The 14,043-nt window shown below is 35.3% G+C and overlaps 3 protein-coding genes across 4 annotated transcripts; 2 read left to right on the top strand and 1 right to left on the bottom strand.

The window, feature by feature from the left end:
* LOC107622164 (anthranilate phosphoribosyltransferase, chloroplastic) lies at positions 647-4,269 on the top strand. Its single transcript, XM_016324055.2, has 10 exons — positions 647-935; positions 1,026-1,169; positions 1,321-1,482; positions 1,580-1,663; positions 2,096-2,284; positions 2,822-2,912; positions 3,018-3,077; positions 3,238-3,356; positions 3,701-3,835; positions 3,957-4,269. The coding sequence occupies exons 1-10, from the start codon at positions 720-722 to the stop codon at positions 3,984-3,986; spliced, it is 1,230 nt and encodes a 409-aa protein (XP_016179541.1). The 5' UTR covers positions 647-719; the 3' UTR covers positions 3,987-4,269.
* On the bottom strand, positions 4,688-6,884 carry LOC107622166. Of its 2 annotated transcripts, XM_016324057.2 has the most exons (3): positions 5,956-6,881; positions 5,331-5,378; positions 4,688-4,882 (listed from the first exon to the last, which is right to left on the bottom strand). In XM_016324057.2, exons 1-3 carry the CDS (start codon positions 6,779-6,781, stop codon positions 4,836-4,838), a joined length of 921 nt encoding a protein of 306 aa, XP_016179543.1. In that variant the 5' UTR covers positions 6,782-6,881; the 3' UTR covers positions 4,688-4,835. The 2 variants fall into 2 exon arrangements, with proteins under 2 accessions (XP_016179543.1, XP_020969710.1); XM_021114051.1 differs by lacking the exon at positions 5,331-5,378 and having other exon boundaries at positions 5,956-6,884.
* On the top strand, positions 8,315-13,996 carry LOC107622162. Its single transcript, XM_016324053.2, has 6 exons — positions 8,315-10,252; positions 10,644-11,630; positions 12,300-12,525; positions 12,949-13,091; positions 13,414-13,752; positions 13,795-13,996. The coding sequence occupies exons 1-5, from the start codon at positions 8,579-8,581 to the stop codon at positions 13,723-13,725; spliced, it is 3,342 nt and encodes a 1,113-aa protein (XP_016179539.1). The 5' UTR covers positions 8,315-8,578; the 3' UTR covers positions 13,726-13,752; positions 13,795-13,996.

The following is a 14,043-nucleotide window of genomic DNA, read 5'->3' as shown; positions in this document are numbered from 1 at the left end:
ACTAAAATATTTAATTAATAAAATTACAACACTCTTATTTAATATAGCATGTTTATGTATAAATTATTAAATTTATATGTCTAAATACATCGAATTTTTAAGACATTGAAAGAAATGTTTTAAACATAAAAAATATTTAACCAATTTGGGATGGTCGAGTGGCCAACTCATTCTCCAGTTAAGTAAGTATAAGATATTCAAATCTCGCTTGCATACAGTGATCTATTAGCTAATAACAAACTCTTGAATAGAACTCAAATTCGCGACAGATTAATCTTTTCTCAGTCTTGTTTGAGGACACTTTGAAAAAAAAAAAACAAAAAATGTTTAAAAACAATTCAATTATTCAAATCAAAATGGAAAAAAAAAAACAAAAGAAGTAAAAACCCAAAACTATACCAATTTGAATTAAGATTGGATTTTTTTTTGGGTTGTCTTCTCCCAGTCTGACAGGATAAAAATTAATCCGTCACAGATCAGAGCTCTATTTAAGGGTTTGTCGCTGGCTAATGAATTGCTGTATACACAAGGCAGGATTCGAACCCCAACACTTATTTAAGCGGACAAGTGAGCTAACCACTCGAACAAATCCAAGTTGGTTAATTTAGATTGGATCTCATTTTCTAACACACTCTAAGACTTTGGATTTCAATCTAAAAAGTCTCAAAACCCATTCTTCATTCTTTAAACAAAGTTTGACCCAAGAAGCACACACATCAATGGCGCACACACTCACACTCACGCAGCCGCATGCTCTCTCTTCTTCTTCCCTCACCACACCTTCAATTCATCACCGCCTTCCAACCTCGTTTTCCCTTAACAACCCGAAAGCAACCACCTTTTCCATCGCCTGCACCGCTTCTTCTTCAAATGCATACGTCGCCGTTTCTAACAACAATGCACGTTCACCTTCCTCCATTTCCTCCATTACCCAGGTTATCAACCATTTTTCATTCTACTTACTTCCTAATTGATTCAATTCCTTCATTTCTAAGTTGATTCTAATTCTTGTGTGTTTTGCGCAGCTAATTGAATCGTTGATTAATGGAGTTGATTTATCGGAAACTGAAGCTGAAGCTTCTCTTCACTTCCTCTTGAATGAAGCTGATGAGGCTTTGATTAGCGCTGTTCTTGTTCTCTTGAGAGCTAAAGGCGAGACTTTTGAAGAAGTAACTTCTTTTTTGTTGCTCTTGTTTTCAGATTCTGCATATAAAGGGATCTGCTTTTAATTTGTTCATTGACATTGGAATTATGAGCTTTTGAGCAAATGCTGAGTTGTTTCCTTTTGTTTGATCATTGTTTCGATTATTTTGTGGATAGATTGTGGGGTTAGCAAGGGCTATGATCAATCATGCTACCAAGGTGGAAGGTTTGCTTGATGTGGTTGATATTGTTGGAACTGGAGGGGATGGTGCCAACACTGTTAACATTTCGACTGCGGCTTCGATACTTGCTGCAGCCTGCGGTGCCAAAGTTGCAAAGGTGTTTTAGGGTGAATATATGTTGATGTGATTGAATATTTGAATTGAAATTGTTTCTGTATTGATGCTTGTTTTGGATATTGTGTGACTTGTTGCAGCAAGGAAGCCGATCGAGCTCTTCTGAATGTGGAAGTGCTGATGTATTGGAAGCATTGGGGGTTGTCATTGACCTAGGTCCTGAGGTTAGTGAAAAAAACGAACATCTCAGTTAGTTTTCTTGAGTTGTGAATGTGTTATACTGTTACTTATGGTTCATATTAGCCTTGTTTGTTATCTGAAGGCATACTTACTTTGTTAACTTTGCATAATTAATGAAATATGGTTTTTCTAAAAGATTGCAGTATATCACTGGTTAACTGTAGAACATAATAGTGAAAAATTTGCTGCTTATTTCGCGTTCATAGGAAAAGGAAGCTACTTAAGCTAAGCCATAATGTAAAACTATTGGAATGCATTGATGTATATCGCGAGTCTTGACATCTTCATAAGAAAGTGACTATTCTAGTCTTCTAGGCTCTATCTGTGTATTTTTGTTTAAATAATAGGATTTATCTTATAGAAATTATTATTGATGAATGCATTCAGTGATTCATTTTCCTATCCTTGCAAATTAGGGGATAAGAAAATGTGTGAATGAAGCAGGAATTGGGTTTATGATGTCTCCAAAATATCACCCAGCAATGCAGATTGTCAGGCCTATTAGAAAAAAGCTGAAGGTAAAAACTGTATTCAACATATTGGGGCCCCTGTTAAATCCAGCGCAAGCACCTTTTGCAGTTGTTGGGGTATACACAGAAGATTTGGTAAGTTTATTTGCGTAGAATTCATTGGTGTTATTTCACTGAAAAAATGACTTTCTATTCCATCTGCAGTGTAATCTTTGCAAGTTCTCCAACAGATAAATTTATAGTAAGGGGAGAATGCATAATCAAGAAAGATTCTGTTTGCTCATAATATTAGCATATGAATCATTGATAGTTGTGAAAGCAACTTGGTTCTTTATGGTCTACATTGGAACTTTGTAAATAATTACAACCCCGTCCTGTAGTATTAGCCCATTTAGGTCATTTTGTCTTTTTAATACCATAAAAGTGTGTGGCAGCGGAGCTCTAACCTTTGAGGCTTTGATACGTTTTTTAAACAATCTCTGTATTAGTATCCTTCAAATGAATTGAATCGAATTACATGTTATTGCATATGTATGAGTTGGTTCTCTGTACTCAATTATTTGTATAATGCATCCATATTGTTTTTCTTCTGTTCAAATTACACTTCTTTAATTGCTTAGAGTCATCCTCATTTTTATTAAATAGGTCTACAACTTCATTTTTATTAAATAGGTCTACAAAATGGCTAAAGCACTTCATAGATTTGGCATGAAAAGAGCTTTAGTGGTTCACTCTGAAGGTTTGGATGAGATGAGTCCTCTTGGTAAGATCTCCTGCATGCTTTGAATCAGGAGTTTTTTTCATCAGAAGATTTATTTATTTGAATCTGAATTGAGCAGTACTTTCATCTTGTATGAATTTCATGCAGGCCCTGGTATAGTTCTTGATGTTACACCAGAGAGAATTGATAAGTTCTCATTTGATCCCTGTAAGATTATGATACTTCTATTGTTTTCCAGATTTGTTTCTGGAATGAAGTAAATTGATATAGCTCATGTGCTACTAATTGAGTTGTATAAAGGATCTTTTGCATATGTTTACCTCAATGCACTCGTTACATCAGCTATATTTTTTTTTTGTGGGGCCAGTGGAGTTTGGCATTCCTCGGTGCACTCTTGAAGGCTTAAAAGGTGGTGGCCCCGAATACAATGCAGAGGTTCTGAGGCGCGTTTTAGGCGGAGAGCCAGGGCCTATTGCTGATGCTATTGTGAGTACCTTTTGTTTTTCAGATAATACCTCTATTCTAGTGATAGGAAAGTGCTGGCCCCTGGCCTTGATACAGGAATTTATGAAATCAAGTTCATATGGTGTTTGTTCCCATCATCCATCTTAATTTTGACCCATTGACCTTCAATTTTGAGCCAGATTATTTCATTATATTCCCCTTCCTCTGAATTGTAAACACTCAAGCACAGAACATTTTTTGTTGGACTAGAATTCATATTGCTACCATGCCTAATATTTTGAAATTTGTGTCGAATTCTATGAACTATGATTGCACTTGTCTCTTACAAGATATTTTGAACTTTGTAATTAAAAAAATGGCTATAGATTCTCAATGCAGCAGCCGCTCTGCTAGTCAGCGGCCGCGTAAGGAACCTAGCAGAAGGGGTGTCTGTAGCGCGCGACTCACAACAATCAGGAAAGGCTCTAAAGACTCTTGATTTGTGGAAGGACATCTCAAATGTGAGTTAGACTTAAAATTGGATCTTGTATATACTACTTTTTGAGTTTTGAGTATCTCTCTCACACACACACACACACATTTGGTTGATCTTCTTTTGCTTCCTGTGTTCAACTATTGCAGAAAATAAAAGAGGATGCTGTCACTGAATAAAAGCTCGAATCATTTTGATGCATGGACTGGCTTTGATGTACATTAATAATTTAATGTAATCTCGGATGTAAAATTATGTATCCTTCAGTACTATTGCCAAAAAAGAAAAAGGGTTTTAGGAATGTATAGGGGGATTTGAAGTTTTCCATTTTATCTTTTTATTGTTTTATTTTTACAAGAACAAAAGGAGGCAGCACTGGAAAAACAAATGTTCTGCTGTTTTTATACAAATTATGTCAGATTTTCAAGAATAAGATCAAGTGAAAAAGCCATATTACATTGCTCTCTAGTTTCTACAAATAATAGATAATTCTAAGTTAACTCATTTTTTGTATTAATATGAGATATTTGAATAAATTTGACAAGGCCTTAAATTAGAGGATCATAATTGATATCCTCCACAAATATAAATTATTTTTGTTTTAGTACATATGGTAAATATAATAGGAAACATTTTCAAGTGCACCGAGAGTATTGGTGTTCCAATTGTTTTAACCGTTGATTTGAATTATAAAAAATATATATAATATATATTAATTGAAATCAACGGTTAAAACAACTGGTGCACCGGTACTCTCCGGTGCACTTGAAATGTTTCCAATATAATATATGAGTGTGGTTTGCATGGTCAATAAAATATTATAAGTTAGAACATCTGAACAAGGTATTGAAGTACTATGCAAAATGAATGATTGTGAATGAAAATTAAATCCCACATGTTTCTCGTGTTGGTATATATGTACTTTCTTTGGCAAAAATGACATTTACTTACAACGTGGAATATAATATGTGGTACAAATTAAACATCAAACATCACATTCTCACATGCAATATATAAATGATATAATCTTAGTATTTATTAGTCGTGGTCCGTGCCAGCATGTAGGTCAATAACCCTGCAATAGGAGTTACACATAGCAAACTCATTAAATTGGAGTAGTGAGGTTGTTCATACAAAATTTCATTAAATTATTAAGGTCCCATAGGTGAATGCTAGAAATAGCAATGTTCCTATGTAGATTTGTCGTACAAAAAAATGTTTTCCACTTTTCCTTCATCATTAATTGTTATTTTTTAAGAGATGATTGTTGCTTAGTCCTAACTCAACTCGATCAATGAAGCAACTAAATTTAGTTGTAACTTGTAAGTATTAGAAATAGGTGAAAATTTACGTGAAGACATTTTTATATGATGATATTGCAAACTATATTAAATGACTCAATCAAACATGCTAAACCATCTAACTATTTACAATGTCATTTTTATGTGATGACATTTTTATAGAGATTCTATAATTAAAAAAAAAAATCTAATATGAGTCAAACTAAAAATGACAATAAGTACCTGCTATTATTTCTACCATCATGGGCCTTGTTTTAGAAGACAAACTAACTGCAAATTTTCATAAACCGTCACTTGTTAATTTACAACAAAACAAAGTGCAAATTGCTAATCACTCCATTTATTCGTGGTAATATCTACCATTATCATATGGAGATGCTCCATAAAAATAAAGATGCATAAAATGTCTTTTTTTAAAGATATTTTTTAATAATTAAAATTTAATACATATAATCACTTAAATTGTATTATTTTTTTGTTAAACTGATTTGTCCAATCTATTTTTTAATAAAAAATAATATAATTTAATTGATTATGTGTTAAATTTTAATTTTTAAAAAACATTTTTAAAAAAAGACATTTTTAACATCTTTATCTAAGTGGTTCCATTATCATATTTTAGTATATCGTTTGAAGACATTGATTAATAAAACAAAATGGGAATTTAAAATGGAAGGATTAATTAAAGGCAAAAACTCACATGCAGTTTTGTTTATGTGAAATTGTTGATTTAGAATCGTTAAATAATTTGACATGTTTGATTAAATTATTATTTAACGATTCTTAACTATCAACTTCACATAAAGACAACTGCATGTGAGTCTTCACCTTAATTAAACTAACAAACCTGAATCACAATTGGAGGTTGAATTGGAGTTCCCACACATGCAAATTTGCTTAATTCCATCAAGGCCATACCCACACGCGCCACCGGTTGCCTCACACGCGCCACAGAACTCTTCACTTTCTTTCACCCAAAACTTCACACGGATCCCATAGGCCCAATTACTAGGCCCATTAAGCCTTATTGGTGCCAAACTATAAGCACTACTATACCCTTCACACTCAAGCTTTGTAAGGTTAATGGACTTAATAGCCTCATATGGTACAGCACAACATGCTGGTGGGCCTGACCCAAAATACCCTGAGCCCAATCTATTGTGGCCCAGCCCATCCCAGGCCCGGCACCCATAGTACTCCTCACAGCCCATTCCTGAAACATTTTTGCATGGCAAGTGCTTCCCGGGAAAACCTTGGAACAATGGTGACATAGCCGAGCAACCTATGAGCATAAACACGTTCTCCGGTGCCGGATTCATGTACGGTGCACGCCACGGCTCGACCGTGAAGCCGTTGCCCTGGCCGCCGAGCACTAGGGTATCGCACGTCGACATGTTAGGCTCTTGAAGTGTTAGTGCTTGGTATGCATAGTCTATGTCTAGGACCCTATAGGATCCGGAGCTTATGTGGAACATGAGGACATTGTTGATACAATGGAGGAGGTCCTTGAAGCCGGGGTGGCCGCAACCGTATCGGAGGGCAAAAGGGTAATCTATGGTTATGTTGCCACAAAATGATCTGCATGAATTCATGTAGGTTGAACTTATTAATGGAAAAAGAGTAGTAATAATAAAAATGAGACATAGAACATGATGTGTTAATGTTGTTAGCATGGTTGTGAAACTGAAACAGGACAAGAATTGTGTCTAAGAATGAGTGTGATTATTTGTGAGGAGAGAGTGATGGGAGTAGTGTCAAGTTTAGGGTTTATGCGAATGATATAAATAATAAATTTAGCTTTACTCACATGTAATGTTGGGGAATCTTGTTCAATTTTTTTTATGGGTTTCTTTTACTTTTTGTTGGGTACAGAAATGATTAGTTTTTGTAGCTTTTGAATTTCTGNTAATGTCACATCTATTTTATTGTTAATTTTAAATTATTTCTTGTTAAGATTTGAATTAACCATTTTATCTATTGTCACTCTATTTGATTTGATTTTATTTATAAGTATCATATTTGAATGTGTTATGTAGATGAATATTATTTTTGCACTATCATTTCGATCTTTATATATTAAGGGACTATTTCAGAGAAAACTACACAAAAATTATATGTAAAAGCCAAACAAGTCCCATAGTATTGAGATGGGGATGGCATAACTTAAGAATTTAATAGAAACAAAAATAAAAGGAAAGCATGATATTGGTCAAAAGTAAATAAGCCAAAGAAAGGGATAAAGTATTAATCATGATTTATCATATATCTTAGTTGGGCAATGTGCTTGTGCCTTGTTAAATTTTCAGACAACTCCCAACATATTTTGATTGGTAGGTAGCAGGTAAAATAAATAAATAAACAACATACATACTCTCATCTTGATATATGTCCCATTTTGTTTTATTTTATATACTTCGACAGTTGGACTGGTAGTTCTGAAACCAAACTACTTTTCTACATCCTCATTACATTTCTCCAACTTAAATAATATTATGTCTTGAATGCAAAGTCTTAATTTAGTAGTCATCATATATATTTTATAATAAATATATTTAAATTTAAAATTTAATTAGATTAAATAATAGATAAAACTCTTAAAATTGTTTGTATTGATGTGCTGTAAGTAAATTTATAATATTTAAAATAAAAAATTGTCTAATTTATTTGATAAAATTACAAATACAAACAAATAGTCTTATCGATTTATCAAATACAAAATAAGAATCAAACCTTAAATTTATCGTAATAAAATAATGATTTACAATAAAAATAACAAATACATATTTTTTAAAGATTAATGCCTATATAAGATAATTATTTAATTCAATAAATGATTCATTCATTTCCATAGAAATGGAAATAGTTGATTCATCTTTAAAGAATTTTATGATAAAATAATTAGTTAGTCATAATTGATAAGGATATTAGGATGTTCATAAATAAAAAGATGAAAAAAAAAAAAGTAAACATAGCTGGATACTCACGTACAGTCGATTTCACGTGAAATTATATTTGAGAACCGTTAAATAATTTGATTAATTTGACTAAATTTTTATCTAATAGCTCTCAAGTATCAACTTCAGATGAAGTTGATCTTCACGTGAAGTCGATAAACTTCACGTGAAGTCGACTTCACCTGAGTTTTTCCCGTAAACATAATATTTATTTAAAAAGAAATAAAAAATGGTTTAAACTAAGAAACAAAAAGCTGATTCTCACAGTTTGAGTTTTTGTGTGCATTGTCATCATTCTTCTTCTTCTGTACGGTTCTCTTCAATGTATCACTGTGCTCTCTTCTCGTTCTCGATCGAATCATCCGCAACGGTTTCTTCGAGAATCTCACTCTCCTTACTGTAACTATTCTCAGCTTCCCCTCTCTTATTTCCATTTCCTTCATTTTTTTTATTTTGTTATATTTTTTTCTGTATCTACGATTTCGTTTCGTTTGGAAATTCATTTCTAAATGATCGATGGGCGAGAGGACGCCGGAATCGTCGGATCTGTTTCAACCACTGCTGCTGCGGATCACTCAATCCGATGGTGACGATGCCGCTGCCGCCGCTTCCGTCTCGCCTCTGTCGCGGTACTCGTCTTGCGGTGGCGAATCGGAGTTCGACCGTTACTGCAGTGCCGCTTCCCTCATGGGAACTCCTAGCGTCTGCGGCAGCGCCGTTACACTCTTCAATGATTTCTCCGACGCTGATTTCGCTAACGGTTTAGATAATTTCACTCTCGGCGGAGGAGGTAGGGCGGAGACGAATCACGACGATGATTGCGGGCGGAGCCTCCGGTACGGTTCTAGCGGATTGGAATTGTACGGAGATTGCAGTGATGAGCTCGCTATGACTGTGCTTGATTCATCGGAGTTGTTAGGGTTTAGTAATGATAGGATTGGGAATTGTGATAATAATGGTAGCGCTAGGGTTGAGGATAGTGAGAAGTGCGGGGTTGGTGATGGCGATGCGAGATCGGAAAGTGGAATGGATCAATTGGATGATGTGGAGAGAGCACAGGATGATGGGTTATCGGATTTGGAGGGAGAAGATTCAATGCGCATGGTAAGTAATAGTGAGGTAAAATTGGAGGGTGGATTGTGTGGTGAGGGTGAGGGATTGGATCAATTCGATAATTTTGGTGTGCAATTGAGGTTGGAAGACAAGGAGGAAAGAGAGAATGAGAGGGTTGAGGAGGGAGGGTTGTCCGATTTTGAGCATTCAGAGGGTGAGGATTCAATGTATAACTATGGAAGCGACAGCAGTGATGGCAATAGGAATGAGTCTTTTGTGGCGAAGAGTGTGCAATATCGCGAGGAATTGGAAGCACGGAACGAGAATCCATTGCTTATAAACTCCTCTGTGGCCTTTGGCTCAAATGACTTGGATGATTTTCTGCTAGATAATGATAGGTTTGATCAAAGTCCTGAGATGTCTGTTTTTTTCCGCGAGAAGCAAAAAAAGAACAATGAAGTTAGAAATGATGCAGTGAACTTTGACTCTGCGAGCTCAGTGGGTTTGGAAAGGGGTAAAGATGAAATGAACATGGTTGCTGTGAGTGAAAAAGTTGAAGAAATCAAAGATGAGCCTGAAGCAGTGAAAGAGGTTATAGATATTACTCCTGCAATGTGGCAGGTTCAAGGTGCCAATAAATTGAATAACGAAATGGATAGTTCTACGCATACCTTAACTGATTTTCCAAACACAGTCAATCCACAGGTCCAAGGTGTTGATGCATTGGTTAATTGTCCGAAAACATCTTCAATCACCATGTCATATGATGTATATTTGGATCCTATCACAGAAGGAGGTCTTCAGCACAAGGGTCTAAATGCTACTGATAGTGGAAATCTGGAGAAGGGGAATAAACACACCAAGAGTGAAATTAGTCAAATTACAACTGAGGCTAATCTTGCTCAACATGTCAAAAACACAGACTTGGGTAGTTCTATGGTCAGATTTGATCACTTTCCTGATAGCAGAGTTGATCAAAGTTCTTCCAATCCATCCAACCATATAGGGAATATGAATGGAAACACATTTGATAGTCATGAACGAATCTTACATCATTCAAATGTTGGAATGAGGCAAACATTAGAGAGTATTTCAACATTAACAGAGCATTTAGAAAAAACTCCTGCAAAATCTAAGGTGAGCAACTAGTACCCATGTGTTTCAAACTGTCATTTTATGCTGTATCCCTTACCTGATATATACTAACCATGCATAACATTCAGGAATTATTGATTGTGTTAGATTATTTGAATAAGTGTATATGTTAGATGAAAATGGCATTGTCATTCCTATTTTGCAACAAAGTTGCTATTTTACTGTTTGAGAAAGGATGTTTTACCCCCATCCCCCCATCTCTAATCTCTATCAGAAAAGGTTGTTTGAAATGTTGTCACAGACAAATGGTTTGAAGCACCTCACTTCTGCTGCACATTTGAGTTGTGTACTTGCGCATTTTGTCAATAATCATTAAATATTCTGCTCGGATGGATTCTCTATTGGGTTTAATATGTTCTACTAACTATTGCAGACAGAGGACTTTGAGTTGAATGAATTCTATGATGAGGTTGTTCAGGAAATGGAAGAAATTTTATTGGACTCTATGGATTCTCCTGGGGGTAGGCATTCCATGCATAATAGAATGATTGAATCACAATTGTCGATGCCTTCAAGAGATGGTGGGCTGACTGCTTCTACTTCTAGTATAGATAATGCTTACATGCTAGGTCAGCGCCCGGCAAGAATAGATAGAATTGAAGTTGTTGGTGCAAGGCAGAAGAAAGGAGATGTTTCTTTCAGTGAAAGATTGGTTGGGGTTAAGGAATACACTGTATATAAAATAAAAGTGTGGAGTGGTAGGGATCAGTGGGAGGTCGAAAGGCGATATCGTGATTTCCTTGGCCTCTATCGTAGCTTAAAAACCTTATTCAGCGAGCAAGGCTGGAATTTACCTTCGCCTTGGTCTTCTATTGAAAAGGAGTCTAAGATGTTTAGAAGCGCATCTCCTGATATTATTGCTAAAAGAAGTGTTCTCATTCAAGAGTGTTTACAATCTATTCTCCGTACCCGGTTCTATTCAAGTCTTCCAAGAGCATTGGCTTTGTTTTTATCCCCTCAAGATTCAGATCCTCTTTCACATGTGTCAAATGCACTAGTGTCTCGGTCTTCTTTCACAGGAGGAATCATTGGGAACTCTTCTACTTTGGGGAAAACCATATCACTTATAGTTGAAATTCCACCAAACAAATCTGTGAGACAGTTGTTAGAAGCACAGCATTACACTTGTGCTGGATGCCATAAGCATCTTGATAATGAGAAAACCTTGATTCAGGATCTTGTACAGACATTTGGCTGGGGGAGGCCCCGACTTTGTGAATACACTGGTCAGTTGTTCTGCACTTCTTGCCACACAAATGAGACTGCAGTCTTGCCTGCAAGGGTTTTGCATCATTGGGATTTCTCGCATCATCCTGTTTCTCAGTTAGCAAAGTCATATCTGGATTCTATACATGAGCAGGTAACTCTAAAACTAAAGCTTGCCTTTTAAATATTGTTTGTTTGTATGTTTGTTAATGTCCAAATATATGTATAATGTTTCTCTTCTCTATTTTCAGTGTAAAAAACAAGAATTTCCTATCCTAATTCCTGTCCAAGTATACAGTAAACACTGATATATTGAATATTGAATGGCCATCAGTTTGAATTATCATATGCATTTGGTGCAAATCTTGTAAAGTAATGCAAAACCAATTTGATTAATGGCTGTTAATGTCTGTACAGAATTAGATTTAATTGGCTTAGTACATGTGCATATTAAATTTCATGGTGTTTCATAGCTTAATTGTCCATATCCTTTCTCTGTGATTGGCTGCTGTTGACTTGTAAAGTTGAAATTCTTTTTATGGGATCCCTAGGAAGTTCAAAGTAGTAAAAAAAAAAAAAATGCCCTAACCAGGGGATTGGAAGTATTTTTTATTAAAAAAATTGAGGATTCGAAGTAATATTTGTGTTGTTCAGCAAGGAGTTACTGTTACCTAATTCTGTAACAATCAATTCCTAGATACATATGATTCATAGATTCATATGATTTTCTTTTCCTTGCCAGAATGCCAGCCATTTTAACTCTCTATATTTTTAAATAAGTCTTCCCATTCACTTAAATTTTCACTGACAAATTTCTCTGCAGCCTATGCTTTGTGTCACTGCCGTGAATCCCTTCCTTTTGTTGAAGGTCCCAGCCTTGCGTCGTGTTATGAGTGTCAGGAAAAAGATAGGAATCATGCTTCCATTTGTTCGCTGCCCATTCCGGAGGTCTATCAACAGAGCACTTGGAAGCCGGAGGTATCTCCTTGAAAGCAATGACTTCTTTTCTCTCAGGGATTTGATTGATCTTTCCAAAGGAGTCTTTGCTGGTAAGCTTCTATTTCTTGTTCATTGCTTATTTGTACGTTAAATGGAATGGGAAGTTCATTTTTATTTCATTTCCATTTGTGTTTCATCTCTTCGGATGAATAAATGTGGTTTCACTACAATATATTTATATCTAAACCCTAGTTTTTCACCTACACATGCTTTGATGCATGCATGAAGAGAGATCCATCTGGTCAGAGCATCCGGATTTAAGATTAATTAAATCACCTATGCTGTAAATTAATGCACATTGCTTTATACTTTTCACTGAATTTTCATTTCTCTCTTTTGGTCACATGAGATGATGAGATAATAGAACTATCCTATTGATTATATATTTTAAATCAAACCAATGGTATACTGTGAAGTTTGTGTGCTGCATTTCCTATATAAAATGTTCCTGATGTATAACAACTGTTGTGCAGCACTTCCGGTTATGGTGGAAACTGTGTCAAGTAAAATCATGGAACACATTACTGACCAGTGTCTCATATGCTGTGATGTGGGAGTCCCTTGTAGTGGCCGACAAGATTGTAGTGACCCATCTTCTCTCATTTTCCCATTTCAGGTTTGTCTGCATGTAGCCTAAGATTGTCACAGAATTTGTTGTGGGTACCATAGGGATCTGGAAGTTAATTTATTCTAAAATTTCCTTCTATATTATTTTTATCAGCACTTCCATTGGGATTCCTTATACAATTGTTAGGTTTCAAGTAGCGAGTGGTATTCTTCCATTTGATATAAGATATTTTTGAGCCCAAATTTTATTTTTATTTCTATTATTATTAGGATAAAGGAATATGACACTTCTCATAGAATCACATTTTTCTTATGGAATTCTTCTGATCTACTCAAAACAACACTCTTAACCTGAGCTTAATTATGAGCAGGAAGATGATATCGAAAGGTGTAAAGCTTGTCAATCTGTTTTCCATAAGCGTTGCTTCAGAAAGCATGCGAACTGTCCTTGCGGCACACAGCTCGGATCAAACGAGACAAAGAGCTTAACTAAGATTCCAAGCCAGAAGGGAATTAGTGACTCAAGTGGAACCTTGGACTTGTTAGGGAGGGGACTTAGTTCTGCTGGGTTATCACCTAAACTACTCTCTGGGTTATTTTCCAGGGAGAAGCCAGAGAAGACCAGAGAGCATAAAGACGAAAATATAATATTAATGGGTTCATTGCCAAGCAATTCTTTATAATGAAAATTTATGCCCTATGTCTATATCTCTTGTTGATTAGTTGTACTATACATTTTTGTTGCATCTTATTCTTAACGATGTTTGTTCAATAATCACAGTTGTCTGTGTAGTCAATTTTGGGTCATCATTTCCTTTTGTAACAAAAATTTTTGTAGTGTTTAGGCTATTTTCTTTGGAGAAAAAGAAAAAAGGTCTACGCTGTTCTGTTCTGTTCTGTTCTTGTATTCATTTATTTGTTCTATTCATTATATAGCTTTATCAGATTTTGTACGTGCATTTGTTCTCATTGATATGATTGCTTAATTAGTTATGTACCTT

This window comes from Arachis ipaensis, chromosome B10 (genome assembly GCF_000816755.2).
Source record: "Arachis ipaensis cultivar K30076 chromosome B10, Araip1.1, whole genome shotgun sequence".
Classification (NCBI taxonomy): Eukaryota; Viridiplantae; Streptophyta; class Magnoliopsida; order Fabales; family Fabaceae; genus Arachis; species Arachis ipaensis.
The sequence above is the reverse complement of the archived record's forward strand: the minus strand, read 5'-3'. Positions and strand labels throughout refer to the sequence as shown.

What these genes read in the sequence shown, in the direction of transcription:
- LOC107622164 (XM_016324055.2), top strand. Translation starts at nt 720, where the DNA reads ATGGCGCACACACTCACACTCACGCAGCCGCATGCTCTCTCTTCTTCT. An exon ending in CCATTTCCTCCATTACCCAG is followed by an intron (nt 936 to 1,025) that starts GTTATCAACCAT and finishes TGTTTTGCGCAG; the next exon opens with CTAATTGAATCGTTGATTAA. An exon ending in TAAGTTCTCATTTGATCCCT is followed by an intron (nt 3,078 to 3,237) that starts GTAAGATTATGA and finishes TTGTGGGGCCAG; the next exon opens with TGGAGTTTGGCATTCCTCGG.
- LOC107622166 (XM_016324057.2), bottom strand. Translation starts at nt 6,781, where the DNA reads ATGCTAACAACATTAACACATCATGTTCTATGTCTCATTTTTATTATT. An exon ending in AACCTCCAATTGTGATTCAG is followed by an intron (nt 5,379 to 5,955) that starts GTTTGTTAGTTT and finishes GAAAATTTGCAG; the next exon opens with TTAGTTTGTCTTCTAAAACA. An exon ending in GATGGTAGAAATAATAGCAG is followed by an intron (nt 4,883 to 5,330) that starts GTACTTATTGTC and finishes CTCCTATTGCAG; the next exon opens with GGTTATTGACCTACATGCTG.
- LOC107622162 (XM_016324053.2), top strand. Translation starts at nt 8,579, where the DNA reads ATGGGCGAGAGGACGCCGGAATCGTCGGATCTGTTTCAACCACTGCTG. An exon ending in TGGATTCTATACATGAGCAG is followed by an intron (nt 11,631 to 12,299) that starts GTAACTCTAAAA and finishes ATTTCTCTGCAG; the next exon opens with CCTATGCTTTGTGTCACTGC. An exon ending in CTCTCATTTTCCCATTTCAG is followed by an intron (nt 13,092 to 13,413) that starts GTTTGTCTGCAT and finishes AATTATGAGCAG; the next exon opens with GAAGATGATATCGAAAGGTG.